General features: G+C 47.3%; 1 protein-coding gene across 2 annotated transcripts; it reads left to right on the top strand.

Annotated features, from left to right (window-relative positions):
* Positions 1-1,067: 1,067 nt before the first annotated feature.
* si:ch211-191i18.2 (uncharacterized protein LOC564095 homolog) lies at positions 1,068-19,609 on the top strand. 2 transcript variants are annotated; one of them, XM_044172160.1, is made up of 5 exons: positions 1,068-1,243; positions 14,028-14,111; positions 14,321-14,475; positions 15,298-15,392; positions 17,681-19,609. In XM_044172160.1, exons 1-4 carry the CDS (start codon positions 1,177-1,179, stop codon positions 15,370-15,372), a joined length of 381 nt encoding a protein of 126 aa, XP_044028095.1. In that variant the 5' UTR covers positions 1,068-1,176; the 3' UTR covers positions 15,373-15,392; positions 17,681-19,609. The 2 variants fall into 2 exon arrangements, with proteins under 2 accessions (XP_044028095.1, XP_044028096.1); XM_044172161.1 differs by lacking the exon at positions 1,068-1,243 and adding an exon at positions 7,564-7,692.
* The last annotated feature ends 36 nt before the right edge of the window (positions 19,610-19,645 follow it).

The raw sequence follows: 19,645 nt of genomic DNA, 5'->3' as shown, positions 1-19,645 counted from the left end.
CGTCCAGCTGTGAGGACGTGGAGGCTTCAGCTGGGGGGGGGGGACAACATTTACAACAATAAAAGTTCCACCGCGTGGTTTCAGACATCGGAGCGACGGATTCTTTCTGTTCAGTGATCGTGAAAACAAAAACGCCAGAGCAGAGTATTACCAGCATGATGCACATAAATGCAGCAAAATGGCCCCTTTGTTGAAATGTACACTAGACGTCCAAATTTGGTCGTCGCTGACGTCACCGATGATGTCGCTGTGAGGCGTACTTCCCTGTCGTGAGCAGCAGAGACTGAAAATAGAAAACAGACTCGTGAGCCGAGTCTATTGTTTTACTTCCAGCTGCGACACGAGAAACCGGAGAGGTTTAAAGACGAACCCGCTTCCCCTGATCTCCGTCAGCTGCGAGCTGAGCCGCTCCGGACAGGAAGCGTCCGAATACAAACCCGCCTCAGAGGCGGAGACGCGGCGGGAGCTCGTATCTGCTCGCTTCTGCAGCAGGACTGAAACGGGACCGCGAGCGGTGCGTTCAAAGACGGCGGTGACTGGGATTTATTTTCTGCAGAAAGTCCTATAGAAATGAAGGTTAAATGGGAGCGACGACGTCCTGAAATGAAGCGTCAGATCGGGAGCGTGAGAGCGTGTGGAGCGGAGCCTCCGTGGCTCTCGCCGCTGGACTACCAACGTGGCAAAGTGGGCAACTGCTGCAGGACCCCAGACCTCCTCCTCCTCCGGAGGCTTCTGCAGACCTGCAGCCGTGGCTCCTGATCGGCTTCCTGATGGGGTGGGGAGAGAGTTCAGTCCGGTGGATTTACCATAACCGATGACGTCACCCTCCATGCAGGCGGCTCATTGGCTGCCGCTCTGCTGGCCTCGTCTGATTGGCAGCACTTGTTTAAGTTAAGTTTATGTCCTGCAGAGGAAGTTAGTTCAAGCTGCATGTTTCTGTGTTTCAGAGTCTCTGCTCATGTTTGGCAATCAGGGAACAAACTTGGCAGGAAAACCAGAACTCCTCCTCCTCCCCCCCTCCCTCCCTCCCTCCTCCTCCTCCTCCTCCTCCTCCTCCTCCCCCTCCCCCTCCCCTTTTCTCCCTCGCTCTGCTCATGTTCATTCACAGCTCCGTGGATCAGGACCATCACACCTCTGCTCTCTTTGTCTCTCATTCATTCTCTCTGTGTTTGAATCATGTCCTCTTCTTCGCCCGTCCTGTCTCTGTATCTGAGCGCTGCCTCGCTGATCCTGCTGACTGCTGGTGAGTCCTCACACTGTCTCTGTGTGTGCGCGCGTGTGTCTGTGTGTGTGTGTGTGTGTGTGTGCGTAAGTGTTTGACATCTTGTTCATGTGATCAGTGTGTGTGTGTGTGTGTGTGTGTGTGTGTGTGCAGCTGTTTAACTTCCTGTTCACTCTGTGAGTGTGTGAGTGTGTTATGGTGAATTTATTTGACTGTTTAACTGTAAGATGACATGTGTGTGTGTGTGTGTGTGTGTGTGTGTGTGTCGTCCCCCCGTCCCCCCGGCAGCCATGCTGGAGGTCGTCCTCTCTTTAACACACTGAAACAGTTTTTATTGATCTTTAAAAAACTACAAATGTAGAAGAGACTCTTCTGAGTCTTTCTGTCTCAATCACGAAAGGAAACAACGGCTCTGATAATCGATTACTCGGAGATCGAAGCATTGATCGATGTTAAAGACGGCCGTTGGTTACAGCGCTCAGTGCACTTGCATGAATGTAATCAGCTGGTGGCCGAACAGCTGATGGCTGAGCAGACCCGAATGAATCAGCTGACGGCTCAGGAACCACAGCTGGCACTAAACACTTCATTTAACCAACGAGGGAGGAACTGAACGGAGGAGACAGTGATGGAGGAGGACAGGAAGTCAGAAGAAGAAGAAAGCAGGGGAGGAGGAGGAGAAAGCAGGGGAGGAAGAGGAGAAAGGAGGGGAGGAAGAGGAGAAAGGAGGGGGAGGAGGAGGAGAAAGGAGTGGAGGAGGAGAAAGCAGGGGAGGAGGAGGAGAAAGGAGGGGGAGGAAGAGGAGAAAGGAGGGGAGGAAGAGGAGAAAGCAGGGGAGGAGGAGAAAGGAGGGGAGGAAGAGGAGAAAGGAGAAAGCAGGGGAGGAGGAGGAGAAAGCAGGGGAGGAGAAAGGAGGAGGAAGAGGAGAAAGCAGGGGAGGAAGAGGAGAAAGGAGGGGAGAGGAGAAGAGGAGAAAGGAGGGAGGAAGAGGAGAAAGCAGGGGAGGAGGAGAAAGGAGGAGAGGAGAGGAGAAAGCAGGGGGAGGAGGAGGAGAAAGCAGGGGAGGAGGAGGAGAAAGCAGGGGAGGAAGAGGAGAAAGCAGGGGAGGAGGAGGAGGAGAAAGCAGGGGAAGAGGAGAAAGCAGGGGAGGAGGAGAAAGGAGGGGAGGAAGAGGAGAAAGCAGGGGAGGAGAAAGGAGGGGAGGAAGAGGAGAAAGCAGGGGAGGAGGAGGAGAAAGCAGGGGAGGAGGAGGAGAAAGGAGAAAGCAGGGGAGGAGGAGAAAGGAGGGGAGGAAGAGGAGAAAGCAGGGGAGGAGAAAGGAGGGGGGAGGAGGAGAGAGGAGAAAGCAGGGGAGGAGGAGGAGAAAGGAGGGGAGGAGGAGGAGAAAGGAGAAAGCAGGGGAGGAAGAGGAGAAAGCAGGGGAGGAGGAGGAGAAAGCAGGGGAGGAAGAGGAGAAAGCAGGGGAGGAGGAGGAGAAAGCAGGGGAGGAGGAGGAGAAAGCAGGGGAGGAGGAGGAGAAAGGAGAAAGCAGGGGAGGAGGAGGAGAAAGGAGAAAGCAGGGGAGGAAGAGAGGAAAGCAGGGGAGGAAGAGGAGAAAGCAGGGGAGGAGGAGGAGAAAGCAGGGGAAGAGGAGAAAGCAGGGGAGGAGGAGGAGGAGAAAGCAGGGGGAAGAGGAGAAAGCAGGGGAGGAAGAGGAGAGAAGCAGGGGGAGGAGAAAGGAGAAAGCAGGGGAGGAGGAGGAGGAGAGCAGGGGGAAGAGGAGAAAGCAGGGGAGGAGAGAGAGAAAGCAGGGGAGGAGGAGGAGAAAGCAGGGGGGAAGAGGAGAAAGCAGGGGAGGAGGAGGAGAAAGCAGGGGAGGAAGAGGAGAAAGCAGGGGAGGAGGAGGAGAAAGCAGGGGAGGAGGAGGAGAGAGGAGGAGAGGCCAACCTGCAGTGTTTAAACACTTCAGTTTGATGAACAGCTGGTTTCTGTAAAGTTTGTCTGAGAATCATGTGACTGAGCCAACAAACGCCCCCACAGTCACCGACCCCCCCACGCTCTTATTCTCTTAACTTCCTTTTAGTCTCCTCTGCTTTGTTCCTTTCCTCCTCCTTTCCTCCTCCTTTCCTCCTTCTTTCCTCCTCCTCCTCCTTCTTTCCTCCTTCTTTCCTCCTTCTTTCCTCCTCCTCCTCCTCCTCCTCCTCCTTTCTCTCCTCCTTTCCTCCTTCTTTCCTCCTTCCCTCCTTCTTTCCTCCTTCCCTCCTTCTTTCCTCCTCCTTTCCTCCTCCTTCTTCCTCCTTCCCTCCTTCTTTCCTCCTCCTTCTTTCCTCCTCCTCCTCCTTTCCTCCTTCTTTCCTCCTCCTTTCCTCCTCCTCCTTCCTCCTCCTTTCCTCCTCCTTTCCTCCTTCTTTCTTCCTCCTTCCCTCCTTCTTTCCTCCTTCTTTCCTCCTCCTCCTCCTTTCCTCCTTCTTCTCCTCCTCCTTTCCTCCTCCTTCCTCCTTCTTTCTCCCTTCCTCCTTCTTTCCTCCTTCTTTCCTCCTCCTCCTCCTTTCCTCTCTTCTTTCCTCCTCCTCCTCCTCCTCCCTCCTTCTTTCCTCCTTCTTTCCTCCTCCTCCTCCTCCTTTCCTCCTTCTTTCCTCCTCCTTTCCTCCTTCCCTCCTTCTTTCCTCCTTCTTTCCTCCTCCTCCTCCTCCCCTCCTCCTTCTTTCCTCCTTCCCTCCTTCTTTCCTCCTTCTTTCCTCCTCCTCCTCCTTTCCTCCTTCTTTCCTCCTCCTTTCCTCCTCCTTCCCTCCTTCTTTCCTCCTTTCCTCCTTCTTTCCTCCTTCCCTCCTTCTTTCCTCCTTCTTTCCTCCTCCTCCTCCTTTCCTCCTTCTTTCCTCCTCCTTTCCTCCTCCTTCCCTCCTTCTTTCCTCCTTCCCTCCTTCTTTCCTCCTTCTTTCCTCCTCCTCCTCCTTTCCTCCTTCTTTCCTCCTCCTCCTCCTTCCCTCCTTCTTTCCTCCTTCTTTCCTCCTCCTCCTCCTTTCCTCCTTCTTTCCTCCTCCTTTCCTCCTTCCCTCCTTCTTTCCTCCTTCTTTCCTCCTCCTCCTCCTTCCCTCCTTCTTTCCTCCTTCCCTCCTTCTTTCCTCCTTCTTTCCTCCTCCTCCTCCTTCCCTCCTTCTTTCCTCCTCCTTTCCTCCTCCTTCTTTCCTCCTCCTTTCCTCCTCCTCCTTTCCTCCTCCTCCTTTCCTTCGTTTCTGTTTCTACCTCCAGAGAAGTCCCGCCCACACAGTTTGATTGACAGCTGATCTCTGGCAGCGCGTGTGTGTGTGTGTGTGTGTGTGTGTGTGTGTGTGTGTGTGTCTCTGTGTGTATATATATGTGTGTGTGTGTGTGTGTGTGTGTCTCTGTGTGTATATATGTGTGTGTGTGTGTGTGTGTGTCTCTGTGTGTATATATGTGTGTGTGTGTGTGTCTCTGTGTTGTGTGTGTGTGTGTGTCTCTGTGTGTATATATATATATGTGTGTGTGTGTGTGTCACCTGGTTTTCATTTCTTCCTCCTGCAGCGTTGGGATGAAACTCTGACTGACAGGCTGTTAGTGATGACACACTTCCTGTTTGGTAACAATTAACTGCCCGCCCCCTCAGTTCCCATCAGCCCCACTGTGTGTGTGTGTGTGTGTGTGTGTGTGTGTGTGTGTGTGTGTGTGTGTGTGTGTGTGTGTGTGTGTGTGCAGCCTTTAATCCCATGTTAAAGAGCTTCATGCTGACATGTAGCATACATGAGTCCTCTGAGGGTCACAGATCAGATTTTCCAGATTAATGATGAGAGATTATCAGAGACTGACCTCATTCAGTGTGTGTGTGTGTGTGTGTGTGTGTGTGTGTGTGTGTGTGTGTGTGTGTGTGTGTGTGTGTGTGTGTGTGTGTGTGTGTGTGTGTGTGTTAGTCAGGAGGAAACAGAGAAGAAGAAGCAGCAGGAAGTTGTTTCGGGGCTCACCTGCAGGGTCTGCTTTACATCTCTACGGCTTCAGTTACTTTACACACAAAACACATGAGGAGTTTAAATTAAACTGCAACAGTTTAAACGAGTTCAGCTGAGACGATTAGTCCATTAATCAGTTAATTAATTAATGAATCAGCAGCTGTTTTGATGTTTGAAGTCGTTTCTCCTGTAAATCCCTTCCTGGCTGCAGCTCCTCAGATGTGCAGATCTGCTGCTTTTCCTCTGAACGACTGTAATAACTGTGATGTTTGTTAATAACGTCGAGCTTCGGACTGTCGGTCGGACACGACGACACGCTGAAGGCGCCGCTTTGGGCTCTGGGTCGCCGTGGACGGCGCTTTCTCACCGTTTTCACCAGTTTTCCAAACCGATCGATCGGATCGACGGAGAAAAGAATCGGCAGATGGATCCAGAATGAAAAGCATCATCAGCTGCAGTCCGATACAAACCGGTTCAACATGAGCTCCAGCTCCACCAGCTTCCTGATCACACTCTCTGACTGTTACTGCAGCAGAGGGTTTTCAGAGTGTGTTAGTACTTTTACTGCAGTAACGGGTCAGAGTGCTTCCTGACAGCAGCGTCGTCCTTTCGTCTCTTGTGATTCCAGCTTCAGCTCCCTGAGGATGTTTCCTGTCGGTTCATGTTTCAGTGGATCAGAGTTTATGACTCTGACCAGTTTCCTACTGGGAGCTGACCAGTTCAGCCACAGTCTGGATTTAACTGCTCAGCAGCTCCCGAGCGCCCAGCATGTCGTGTGATTTACCTCCTGCAGGATTTCTGCAACATAAATCCACTTTTTTACATTATTTTTCTTTATGAATTCACCACAGATCGCCGCGTTTCTCTTTAAACTCATGTTTTCACGTCAGGACATAAATAATACTGTTTCCTGCTGCGTTCAGTCTGACCTCCAGCTGCAGGCCGTTAGTTTGAGAACAGAAGACGGTCTGAAGTGCAACACTGGACGTGTCATACGGACAGTAGCAGTGAAGGGACTGGGAACAGCGCTCTCAACTGGTGAGACTGGTTTCCAGTAGCATGACCCGTATCACTGCAGCACAGACTGACGGCAGAGAGACACTTCTTCCTCTGAGGGACTTTTTCATTTGGGAACAAATCATGTGACATCGTTTCTCTCACTTCCTGCTTGGCACGGAGTCAGCGGGAGATTCATCAGTAATGAAATCCTTACTGTTTGGAGGAGTCGTTGTAATCTGCTGCACGGCGAGTTAAACAGCCTGAAGACAGGAAGTTGATCTTTGAGCTTTTTACTGTCGAAACTATAAAATCGTGCTGGATTAAACAAATTCAATGATGAGAAAATTCCACGAACAAGAGTTCAACCAGACGTTATGTGAAATGGATTCGTTTTGTAACTTTAGTGAATCCAGTTTATTTTGTTACTGGATTTAGTTCACATGCTGCACAGTCATAAATCCAGTAAACATAGTATAGACAGAAGGAAACAGTTAGCCCACCAGCCGTTTAACAGGCGGGTTTATTAGCAACACATTAGCCTCAGACAGCTAGCATAATGGCTAGCATGGTTAGCAGTAGCTAAACCGATCGCAGAAAAACTAAATAAACAATCAGAGGTGGAAGAAGTACTCAGATATTTTACTTCAGTAAAAGTAGTGTAGAAATACTGTTACAAGTAAAAGTCCTGCATTCAAAATGTTTAGTACATTACATTTATTTATGTAGCTGATGCTTTTCTCCAAAGCGACGTACAAGAAGTGCATTTCAACCACGTGGAAGAACTGCAAGAATCAAGGATGTACATCAGCTTCCTGCTGCTGCGCTGCTTCCAGCGCTGCATTCAGAAACAATGAGAGTTTGTTATTTTATGGGCCGAGGTTCAGTCTGATCGGAACCTGTGTAGAGTTTCTGCTGTCCTGATGTCAGCGGGGAGCTCGGCCCCCCGTTGTGGAGCCGGGACAGGAAAGAAGAGTGGTGGTTTTGTTGAGCGGTTGCTGGGCCCCCCTCGCAGTGAGGGAGCAGCGAGCCGACTGGCAGCAGCAGAGCGTGGTGGACGGGCCGGTTCGACCAAGTCCTGGATGGGCCTGAGCCACTGGCAGCGCGGTAGGAAAGTACCAGTGTCTTGAACCGGATTGGAGCAGCCAGTGCAGGGGGCGGAGCAGCCGAGCTGCTGCGCTCTTGCTGCAGAGGTCGGAGGGGGGGCGTGCAGGCCCAGGAGCGAGTGGCGGTAGTCTGGGCGTGAGATGACAAGAGCCTGGACCAGAACCTGGGTGAGGACCGGACGTACCCTCCTGACGTTGTGGAGGAAGACTCTGCAGGAGCGGGTCGTTGCAGCGATGTTGGCAGCAAAGGACAGCTGGTCGTCGCAGCGTGGCGCCCAGGTTCCTCGCAGTCCGAGCCGGGAAGCTGCAGGGTTCGCACGGGAGATGTCTTTGCTGGAAGGAAGAGCGGCTCGGTCTCGTCCATGTTGAGCTTCGGGTGGCGAGCAGACGTCCGCTGAGAGATTCGTGCTGCCACCTGGGTTCAAAAGTATTATCAAAATAAGCCTCTTTACATCGGCTCCCTGTTTGTTTTAGGATTGATTTTAAGATCTTATTGATTACTTTTAAGGCTCTTCATGGCTCCAGACTATATTTTAGACCTTGTAATCCCTTATGAACCTTCACGTAGTCTGAGATCTTCGGGCTGGGGTCGTCTGTCTGCTCCTGAGTCCAGGATGGAAACTAAGGGGGACAGAGCTTTTGCTATCAGGGTTCACGACTGTCCGGGAGAGTAGCAACAAGGGAACAGGACCCAAATGCAGACAGGTAGGCAGGTCCAGGTCCAGGTAGGCATATAGACAACAGATGCTCGAACATAAAAGCTCACAGTAAGAGACCAACAAAGGATCTGGGCTGGTATATATCGTGAGTGACTGATGAGAGAAGTGAAAGCAGGTGAATGAGGAAGTCTGGTGGAAAAGTCTGAGGGCATCTGGTGGACAGGTAGGGAATGGCAATAAATGGTTTTGAGAAAGTGGGAATGTGGCTGAAGAGGCACAACGTGACAATCTGAAGAGTAACTAAAGTTACCGGATAAATGTAGTCGAGTAAAAGCACCAAGTAGCAGAAAATTGTACTCAAGTATTTGAGTAAATGTACTTTGTTACTTTGAATCCGGCAGCTCATTGATGTGTTTTCTGTCAAACTGTCAGCATTAATAAATAATACCAGTAAAGGCAAAATGTCAAAAAGTCGTCTGGGGAAAAAACTGAATTTAGTTGAGAAGTGAAGTGATGTTTCTAATCTTTATTTTATTTGATGACGATACTTTAAACCTGTAAAAGGTTCTGATGATTTTCTGGCAAAAGTAAAAAACCAGTGTTGACGTTTTTGTGACGACGGCTTGGATTTATCTACAGATGTTGCTCCAGTGAGAGGAGACGGTCGAATAAACTGAGTCTCTGTCAGACTGATGATGTGAAACACAAACATTTAACCAGACACACAGAGATGATGGATGCTAACGCAGGAGGAAGTAGATCTTCAGGGATCAGAGAGTTTCCCATCAGACTGTAACTGTATGTGTGTGTTCAGAGCTGCTGTCAGTTCTAATAACTATTTTTCATGTTGAACCTGTAAAATCCACTTTATTCTGTGAATTGAATCCAACAGTAAACTGGTTCGTTTGTCCTGTCGGACAGATGTTGTGATGTCGGACAGATGTCAGACAGAAGTTGGGATGTCGGACAGATGTCGGGATGTCAGACAGATGTTGGGATGTCGGAGGGATGTCGGACAGATGTCGGGATGTCGGACAGAAGTCGGGATGTCGGACAGAAGTCGTGATGTCGGACAGATGTCGTGATGTCGGACAGATGTCGGGATGTCGGACAGAAGTCGGACAGAAGTCGGGATGTCGGACAGAAGTCGGGATGTCGGACAGAAGTCGTGATGTCTGACAGAAGTCGTGATGTCTGACAGAAGTCGTGATGTCGGACAGAAGTCGTGATGTCTGACAGAAGTCGTGATGTCTGACAGAAGTCGTGATCTCGGACAGAAGTCGTGATCTCGGACAGATGTCGGGATGTCGGACAGATGTCGGGATGTCGGACAGATGTCGGGATGTCGGACAGATGTCGGGATGTCGGACAGAAGTCGTGATGTCGGACAGATGTTGGGATGTCGGACAGAAGTCGTGATCTTGGACAGAAGTCGTGATCTTGGACAGAAGTCGTGATCTTGGACAGAAGTCGTGATGTCTGACAGAAGTCGTGATGTCGGACAGAAGTCGTGATGTCTGACAGAAGTCGTGATCTTGGACAGATGTCAGACAGAAGTTGGGATGTCGGACAGATGTCGGGATGTCAGACAGATGTTGGGATGTCGGAGGGATGTCGGACAGATGTCGGGATGTCGGACAGAAGTCGGGATGTCGGACAGAAGTCGTGATGTCGGACAGATGTCGTGATGTCGGACAGATGTCGGGATGTCGGACAGAAGTCGGACAGAAGTCGTGATGTCGGACAGATGTCGTGATGTCGGACAGATGTCGGGATGTCGGACAGAAGTCGGACAGAAGTCGGGATGTCGGACAGAAGTCGTGATGTCGGACAGATGTCGTGATGTCGGACAGATGTCGGGATGTCGGACAGAAGTCGGACAGATGTCGGGATGTCGGACAGAAGTCGTGATCTCGGACAGAAGTCGGGATGTCGGACAGATGTCGGGATGTCGGACAGATGTCGGGATGTCGGACAGAAGTCGTGATGTCGGACAGATGTTGGGATGTCGGACAGAAGTCGTGATCTTGGACAGAAGTCGTGATCTTGGACAGAAGTCGTGATCTTGGACAGAAGTCGTGATGTCTGACAGAAGTCGTGATGTCGGACAGAAGTCGTGATGTCTGACAGAAGTCGTGATCTTGGACAGATGTCAGACAGAAGTTGGGATGTCGGACAGATGTCGGGATGTCAGACAGATGTTGGGATGTCGGAGGGATGTCGGACAGATGTCGGGATGTCGGACAGAAGTCGGGATGTCGGACAGAAGTCGTGATGTCGGCCAGATGTCGTGATGTCGGACAGATGTCGGGATGTCGGACAGAAGTCGGACAGAAGTCGTGATGTCGGACAGATGTCGTGATGTCGGACAGATGTCGGGATGTCGGACAGAAGTCGGACAAAAGTCGGGATGTCGGACAGAAGTCGGGATGTCGGACAGAAGTCGTGATGTCTGACAGAAGTCGTGATGTCTGACAGAAGTCGTGATGTCTGACAGAAGTCGTGATGTCTGACAGAAGTCGTGATGTCTGACAGAAGTCGTGATCTCGGACAGAAGTCGGGATGTCGGACAGATGTCGGGATGTCGGACAGATGTCGGGATGTCGGACAGATGTCGGGATGTCGGACAGAAGTCGTGATGTCGGACAGATGTTGGGATGTCGGACAGAAGTCGTGATCTTGGACAGAAGTCGTGATCTTGGACAGAAGTCGTGATCTTGGACAGAAGTCGTGATCTTGGACAGAAGTCGTGATCTTGGACAGAAGTCGTGATGTCTGACAGAAGTCGTGATGTCTGACAGAAGTCGTGATGTCGGACAGAAGTCGTGATGTCTGACAGAAGTCGTGATGTCGGACAGATGTCGGGATGTCGGACAGATGTCGTGATGTCGGACAGAAGTCGGGATGTCGGACAGATGTCGGGATGTCGGACAGAAGTCGTGATGTCGGACAGAAGATGTCGGACAGAAGTCGTGATGTCTGACAGAAGTTGTGATGTCTGACAGAAGTCGTGATGTCTGACAGAAGTCGTGATGTCTGACAGAAGTCGTGATGTCGGACAGAAGTCGTGATGTCGGACAGATGTTGGGATGTCGGACAGAAGTCGTGATGTCTGACAGAAGTCGTGATGTCGGACAGATGTCGGGATCTCGGACAGATGTCGTGATGTCGGACAGAAGTCGTGATGTCTGACAGAAGTCGTGATGTCTGACAGAAGTCGTGATGTCTGACAGAAGTCGTGATGTCTGACAGAAGTCGTGATCTTGGACAGAAGTCGTGATGTCGGACAGATGTTGTGATGTCGGACAGAAGTTGTGATGTCGGACAGATGTCGTGATGTCGGACAGAAGTCGTGATGTCGGACAGAAGTCGTGATGTCTGACAGAAGTCGTGATGTCTGACAGAAGTCGTGATGTCTGACAGAAGTCGTGATGTCGGACAGAAGTCGTGATGTCGGACAGAAGTCGTGATGTCGGACAGAAGTCGTGATGTCGGACAGAAGTCGTGATGTCTGACAGAAGTCGTGATCTTGGACAGAAGTCGTGATGTCGGACAGATGTTGGGATGTCGGACAGAAGTCGTGATCTTGGACAGAAGTCGTGATGTCGGACAGAAGTCGTGATGTCTGACAGAAGTCGTGATGTCGGACAGATGTCGGGATCTCGGACAGATGTCGTGATGTCGGACAGAAGTCGTGATGTCTGACAGAAGTCGTGATGTCTGACAGAAGTCGTGATGTCTGACAGAAGTCGTGATGTCTGACAGAAGTCGTGATGTCTGACAGAAGTCGTGATCTTGGACAGAAGTCGTGATGTCGGACAGATGTTGTGATGTCGGACAGAAGTTGTGATGTCGGACAGATGTCGTGATGTCGGACAGAAGTCGTGATGTCGGACAGAAGTCGTGATGTCTGACAGAAGTCGTGATGTCTGACAGAAGTCGTGATGTCTGACAGAAGTCGTGATGTCTGACAGAAGTCGTGATGTCGGACAGAAGTCGTGATGTCGGACAGAAGTCGTGATGTCGGACAGAAGTCGTGATGTCGGACAGAAGTCGTGATGTCGGACAGAAGTCGTGATGTCTGACAGAAGTCGTGATCTTGGACAGAAGTCGTGATGTCGGACAGATGTTGGGATGTCGGACAGAAGTCGTGATCTTGGACAGAAGTCGTGATGTCTGACAGAAGTCGTGATGTCTGACAGAAGTCGTGATGTCGGACAGATGTCGGGATGTCGGACAGATGTCGGGATGTCGGACAGATGTCGGGATCTTGGACAGAAGTCGTGATGTCTGACAGAAGTCGTGATCTTGGACAGAAGTCGTGATCTTGGACAGAAGTCGTGATGTCGGACAGAAGTCGGGATGTCGGACAGAAGTCGGGATGTCGGACAGAAGTCGTGATGTCGGACAGAAGTCGTGATGTCGGACAGAAGTCGTGATGTCGGACAGAAGTTGGGATGTCGGACAGATGTCGGGATGTCGGACAGAAGTCGGGATCTCGGACAGAAGTCGTGATGTCGGACAGAGTGTATAAAACAGAAGAAAACTGTGGAAAATGTCAGTTCCTCAGAGTCCGAGGTGACCAACAGCTCAAAACCCAAAGACATTCAGTTTACTGAGATATAAAACCAGCGGTGGAAGAAGCACTCACATCTTTACTGCAGTCAAAGTACAAAACTATTAACATCAAAATAAACTTAAAGTACCAAAAGTAACAGTGCTCATTATGCAGAATAATATAAATTATATCACTGGATTATAATTATTGATGCATTAATATGTTCATCACTTTAATGCTTTAATGACTTTATATTCTGCTGGTAATTTAACCTATAATAATACATCATAATGTATTAGTTTATTTATATTTTGTATTAATAATCTGAATCTGCAAAGTAACTAAAGCTGTTAAACAGCTGTAGCAGAGTAGAAAGTAACAGAAAATACTCAAAGTACAAGTACCTCAAAATTGTACTTAAGTGCAGTACTTGAGTACATTGTGAGGGCCAGTTACTGTCGAGGCGTGTTGGTTTTTATGGCTTTTTGCATGTTGTTTGTTTCGACTGGTGCTTTCGCTGCCGTACTGTCCGCTGTACGAGAGCAGCTGGATTTCACTCCTTCAAACAACTAGAACTCTGTTCAACAATAAAGTGAAAACATGCTGAGAATCTGCTCTGAACACACCCAGACACCCACTCCTCAACACTCACACAGTTTATATTGAAGGCAGATGGAAGATGAAAGGCTGATGGAAAAACACTTTCATACATGCAGAAGTGGAAATACACATAAGAAAATACAAATACCACATCGTGAGACACGCCTTTGATGGAATATTTCAGTAAATCCTTTTGCTCTCAGGTGTTTCAGAGGGATATCGGTTTCATCTCTGCAGCCAGTACAGAGACTGGTTCAGGACATGCTTAGCTTAGCTTAGCATAAATACTGGAAGCAGGGAGAAACTGTTAGCTTAGCTCTTGTTAAAACAACTGAGAAAATCTGCTGCAAATTAATTTTCAGAGAAAATAATGACAATGAAACTCTGTCAGATACCTGTGTGACTGTCACGTTATTATAAAACATGTGGGGCAACTTATGCTAACGTTAGCTGTCAAGTTAATGTGAATTTTAGTGCTCCCATTATGTACAATGTGTTTTGACTGTTCAAAACTGTTTAAATTGATCACTCGATCCCCTAGACCACAGACTTTGGTTGCCAATAAGCTAATACGTCTTAGATACAGAGCTAAAGTTATCTAGCTGACACGTTAGCTCATTGCTAACAAGCAACCAAAAGGTATAATAATAAAGGAGCAGACATTTTGGGAAATCGTCTTATTGGCCATCTTAGCACCAGATGTTTCAGATGGACATCAGTTTCATATCTGTGTGTCCAGTACATGGTCCAGGACATGGTTAGCCTAGCTTAGCACAAAGACTGGAAGCAGGGGGAAACTGCTAGCCTAGCTTCATCAAAACCTTCCAACAGCTCCAAAGCGGTCTTACAGAAACTTGATTTTCAGTGATGTGACAGAACGGAGGATGGTTGAATGTTTCAGTGTGGTTTGTTGTGGATGTTAACATCACTGCGTTGTGTTTTCAGTGTCTGAGGCTCAGTATTACGACTTCACGCCGGCTCCAGACTACGACTTGGACTACAACGCCACCTTCGAGTACAGCTTCTTCAGTAAGTCAGACACACTCTGTAGACCAGCGGTTCCCAACCTTTTTACCAATATCTACCACATCACAGCTTAGTGTTCACATATACGAGACAACGCAAAGATCGTTGTATCTGAAGGATTTTTCGACGGTTTCCAGCAAACACTTTGAGAGGAATCCCGAAAGTGATCAGGTTGAATGATTTTAAAGGAGTTGTTGCGGTGGTGTGTTCAGGTAACGCCAGCAGCGAGGACCTGGACAAGTTCAGTGAATCATTCATTGACCAGGAGGAAGGGGAGGAGGAAAAGGAAGTGACTGTTACCGCGGCAACCACCCAACGAACCACAGAGCAGGACAGGGTCAACGCCGCATCACCTCCTGTTTCTCTGGTAAGAACGACAGATTTACTGAACAATCTGATACTGAGACGTTTTACCTTAAACCAAAGTTAAACGGGGCTACAAACCAGAGACTACACGATGACTTCTCGTAACATTTAGATGATTTCTCCTGCAGCTGGTTCAGTTTAAACTGCAGCTTCACCTGACAACACAGGTTTAAACCCGACTTAAACTCCAGCTGAGCTGATGACACTTTATGTTTTATTAGCGTAGTTTTAATTTCGGCAGAACAAACATGAACTGAGAGCAGGCGGCCTCTTTTACACTGTGTGTGTGTGTCGCAGAGATACAGAATAAGAAGTTCATGTAACAGTAAATAACTGGAAGATAAAAGACAGATCTGTGGTCAGTGGTTTTGGTGTGGAGATCCTCTGTGATGCTAACCAGAGATAAATGAGTCTCAGTGAATCAACAAGAAACCAGTTCATGAAGTTCACAGACTGAAAACATCCAAAAGCTTCTTTGTCTTTGTTTTAAAGCCTCGGGAACTCTGAAGAAGATATTTTATATTATCAGATTATATTGTGCTCTTAAACCTCAGTTAAACTAAAGTTGAACCTACCTGCTTCCAAAGTCTAACACACACAGATGGATTTATGCAGCACCAACCAGGCAAAGTGGGACGCTTCTGCCGGGCCCCAGACCCTCAGGGGCCCCTGAGGGTCCAGGCTCCCTGAGTGGCAATGCAAACTGAACTGAAAGGAGCCTGAAGGCAACACCTGTTTCTTACGTCATGAGTGTTTCATATGTTGCAGCCGTGCGACGTCTCGCTGTGCAGCTCTGATCAGACGATGTGTTTACTGTCCGTAGGAAGTCAGGACTCTGGTCTGGACTCTGACGATCCTGATCATCCTCAACATGCAGCAGCTGCAACACACACTATGAGACCGACACACACTCAGCAGGTGAGACACACACGCACACACACGATGTTTGTGGCGTGGGAGGTCCGAGGTCATTAAGTTATCACGAGTCACACAATGAATCAGCAGCAGAGTCGGTGCTGTCGTGCAGAGGTAGTGTTTTCTGTGTCCAGCAGGAGGCGCTGCAGCCTCACAGCTCGGAGCTGCTGCTGAGACGAGAGGAAACATCACAGAGCCTCAGCAGATCCGGACTGACGCCTCGTTAAACCGGCGGAAATGTGAAGCTTCTGTTTTACAGGAGATCAAAAGTGTTTTTCATCACTGAGGATTTCTGCTTTAGACAGTTTGTGGTATAAACACACAGTATATACTGTGTGAATATACACATCTCATGTTGCTGCTCCTGTTGTAACCGGAGCACAGCCAGGAGTTTAGAAATACTGAAGTCATGAGTTGAAGTCGAACCAATGCACCAGAAAAAGTCTCAAAATGTTTTTATTTATTTATGAATGATTGTCGACCTAAACGTATTCAGACTGAAACATGTCGAGTCTGCTGACGAATGAACGACTGGAGGAGGAAAGTACTGCTGTGGTATCGTGCACTGTAGCATAAAACTGATCAGCTGTGGATCAGAAACTCATGTCATGAACATCGAGATGATTACGGATAAATTAGCTCATTTTATTCTCTTTGACACTTTGAAAGGTTGATACACACAGAGAGTTTGGACAGATTCACTTTTAGGATTAAATCCCAAATGATTCATAATAATAATAATAATCATCACTGTGACATTTAGAGTGAAATAGAAATAGAAGATAAAAGCTGCTGAATAAAAAGTGACTCACACAAAGCTTTTTGTTCTGCTGAAAGTTCAAACTCTCTGTTCCTGAGCAAAGTGGACGTTCTGTAACACGTCTGCGTTTAATGTGGAAATATATTCAGATGTTTTGGAGAATTTTATTCAGGAACTAATTTTCAATAAAACTGTGATTTCTGTTGGAAATTAGATGAAACAAGAACTTTTACTGTGAATGTTCTCAATTTAGCACTTTTAAAGTCTTTCTCTGATATAAACGACTATATACACAAATATACAGCGGTGAGAAAAAGTGTTCGCCCGCTTCCTGATTTCTTTTTTTTTTGTCACACTTAAATGTTTCAGATCATCAAACACATTTAAATATTAGTCAAAGATAAGTAAACACAAAATGCAGTTTTTAAATGAAGGTTGTTATTATTAAGGGAAAACTAAAACCTACATGGCCCTGTGTGAAATAGTGATTGCCCCTCCTGTTAAAACATAACTGTGGTTTATCACACCTGAGTTCAGTTTCTCTAGCCTCACCCAGGCCTGATTACTGCCTCACCTGTTCTCAATCAATAAATCACTTAAGTAGGACCTGCCTGACAAAGTGAAGTAGACCAAAAGATCTTCAAAAGCTAGACATCATGCTGAGATCCAAAGAAATTCAGGAACAAATGAGAAAGAAAGTAATTGAGATCTTTCAGTCTGGAAAAGGTTATTAAACCATTTCTAAAGCTTTGGGACTCTAGTGAACCACAGTGAGAGCCATTATCCACAAATGGCGAAAACATGGAACAGTGGCGAACCTTCCCAGGAGTGGCCGGCCAAACAAAATTACCCCAAGAGCGCAGGGACGACTCATCCAAGAGGTCACAAAAGACACCACAACAAAAACTTGTCTACCAAAAACTCCTGAAGGAGAATGTCCGGCCATCTGTTCGTGACCTCAAGCTGAAGCGAACTTGGGTTCTGCAGCAGGACAATAATCCAAAACACACCAGCTAGTCCACCTCTGAATGGCTGAAGAAGAACAAAATGAAGACTTTGGAGCGGCCTAGTCAAAGTCCTGACCTGAATCCTACTGAGATGCTGTGGCATGACCTTAAAAGGCAGTTCATGCTCAAAAACCCTCCAATGTGGCTGAATTACAACAATTCTGATGATGAGTGGGCCAAAACTCCTCCACAGTGCTGTAAAAGACTCACTGCAAGTTATCGCAAACGCTTGATTGCAGTTGTTGCTGCTAAGGGTGGAGCAACCAGTTATTAGGTTTAGGGGGCGATCACTTTTTTACACAGGGCCATGTAGGTTTGGATTTTGTTTTCCCTTAATAATAACAACCTTCATTTAAAAACTGCATTTTGTGTTTACTTGTGTTATCTTTGACTAATATTTAAATTTGTGTGTAAAGTGTTTAAATAAGAAATCAGGAAGGGGGCGAACACTTTTTCACACTGTATGTGTGTGTATATATATGTGTGTGCATGTGTGTATGTACTGACTTGTTTCTGCTTTGCAGCTGTTGTTGGATCACTTTGATCCTGCAGAAACCAGCGTGGGTCACCTGATCTGAGGTGGGCGGGGTCGCAGTCACCTCTGTGACCTTTGACCTCTGCAGAGTGAAACACTTCCTGAAAACGGCAGCGGAGCCACAGTTTCCCTCAGCGTCGGTTCACAGGTGGACCTCAGCCAATCACAAAGCTTCACCAGCTCCACAGTTCACTGCAACAAGAACATGAACTCTGTCAGTTTCAACTTTATCACGTGTGGAATTATTTTTCACTGTTTTTCACTTTTTTATTTAAATGTGGGAGAGACCGAACATGACAAAGAGCTCCTCTGAATTGTGGGATTTTATTATTAAATATGGTGGGCGATCTGTGTAAGTGTGGAAGTTCATTAATGACAAAACTGTTGAGTGACAGCAAAGTAAGTCGAGACTCATAAACACAAAAACAAATTCACGAAGAAAAAAAAGTCAATTCAATTTTAAATTTCAATTTTAGATAAAGCAGCGAGTTCTCAGACACAGAGATGGACAAACATTTCTGGAGTATTTTCTTCTGGGAACTGACCTGAAATCAGAAATCTGTTCCTCTCAGTCTGAACTCAGATCAGCTGACAGGCTTCAACTGGACACAACTGTTTTTTAAAGTTTTAACATCTTTTAAACAAATGAAGAAGTTGAGGATGCTCAAACCAACAAAACACATAAAAAGCACGCGTGTTTTCTGACCTGCAGGCTCTGGTTCAGCTTTGGTTTTGGGAAAGACGCACACTGTGAAACCCTCTGCTGCAGTGAAAGTGTGAGAGTGTGATCAGGAAAAAGTCCTTAAAGCATTAAAGCAGTGCAGCGTCCCTGTGGCTGCTGTGCTGTTATATATTCTGTCATCAGGTTATTATTCCTCGTGCATTAATGTAAAGCAGGATGTTGCTGCTGCAGCTGGTGGAGCTGGAGCTCATGTTGAACCGGTTTGTATCGGACTGCAGCTGATGATGCTTTTCATTCTGGATCCATCTGCCGATTCTTTTCTCCGTCGATCCGTCGATCGATCGGTTTGGAAAACTGGTGAAAACGGTGAGAAACACCGTCACGACGACCCAGAGCCCAAAGCGACGCCTTCAGCGTGTCGTCGTGTCCGACCGACAGTCCGAAGCTCGACGTTATTAACAAACATCACAGTTATTACAGTCGTTCAGAGGAAAAGCAGCAGATCTGCACATCTGAGGAGCTGCAGCCAGGAAGGGATTTACAGGAGAAACGACTTCAAACATCAAAACAGCTGCTGATTCATTAAATAATTAACTGATTAATGGACTAATCGTCTCAGCTGAACTCGTTTAAACTGTTGCAGTTTAATTTATAACAAAACATCAGATTTTATAAAACATTGGTCTTTCTGCTGTCTTTGTCATTGATTAGGTTCCATAAATACACCTGAACCGCTCAGACAGGAAGTGCCTGCAGTTTATTTTAAACTTTCTGAGTGACGGTTTGTGTTTCCATAACAACGGCGCCCCCTAATGTTACAGCGTGAAGCTGCTCCCTGAGTTTATGTTCATGCTTCTAATGAAACGTGTCAAACTGTAAAAGACAGAAGATGGTCCAGGCTCATGTTGTAAACGTCGCTCTCGTCACTCCTCCACGTTTTATCTCTAAACATTTCACATCAGTTTTTATCTGTGAATCAAACAAACAGCACTTAACCGTTTATTCTCTTTAGTTTTATCTGTAATCGACTGTAACAATATTTAAACTCTACTTTTAATCACAGTGTTTGATTCACCAACCAGTTCTAGTTCACTTTTTTAAGGTTTTTAAACTCTACAAACCTCAGCACACAATGAGGAAATATAGAAAAGAAGAACATTAGAGGACTAATAGAACGATCACAACAGATTTATATGTTTTACTTTAATATTTGTTAATAAAATGTGTGAAAATGTATTAACTGCTTCCTGTTCATTTAATACACACGCACTT

The sequence above is a fragment of the Siniperca chuatsi genome, linkage group LG17, assembly GCF_020085105.1.
Source record: "Siniperca chuatsi isolate FFG_IHB_CAS linkage group LG17, ASM2008510v1, whole genome shotgun sequence".
Lineage (NCBI taxonomy): Eukaryota > Metazoa > Chordata > Actinopteri > Centrarchiformes > Sinipercidae > Siniperca > Siniperca chuatsi.
This window is presented reverse-complemented; position numbering and strand designations above follow the sequence as displayed.

Coding starts and splice junctions, on each gene's coding strand:
- si:ch211-191i18.2 (XM_044172160.1), top strand. CDS start 1,177: ATGTCCTCTTCTTCGCCCGTCCTGTCTCTGTATCTGAGCGCTGCCTCG. Junction 14,112..14,320: donor CTTCGAGTACAGCTTCTTCA/GTAAGTCAGACA, acceptor TGGTGTGTTCAG/GTAACGCCAGCAGCGAGGAC. Junction 14,476..15,297: donor CATCACCTCCTGTTTCTCTG/GTAAGAACGACA, acceptor TACTGTCCGTAG/GAAGTCAGGACTCTGGTCTG.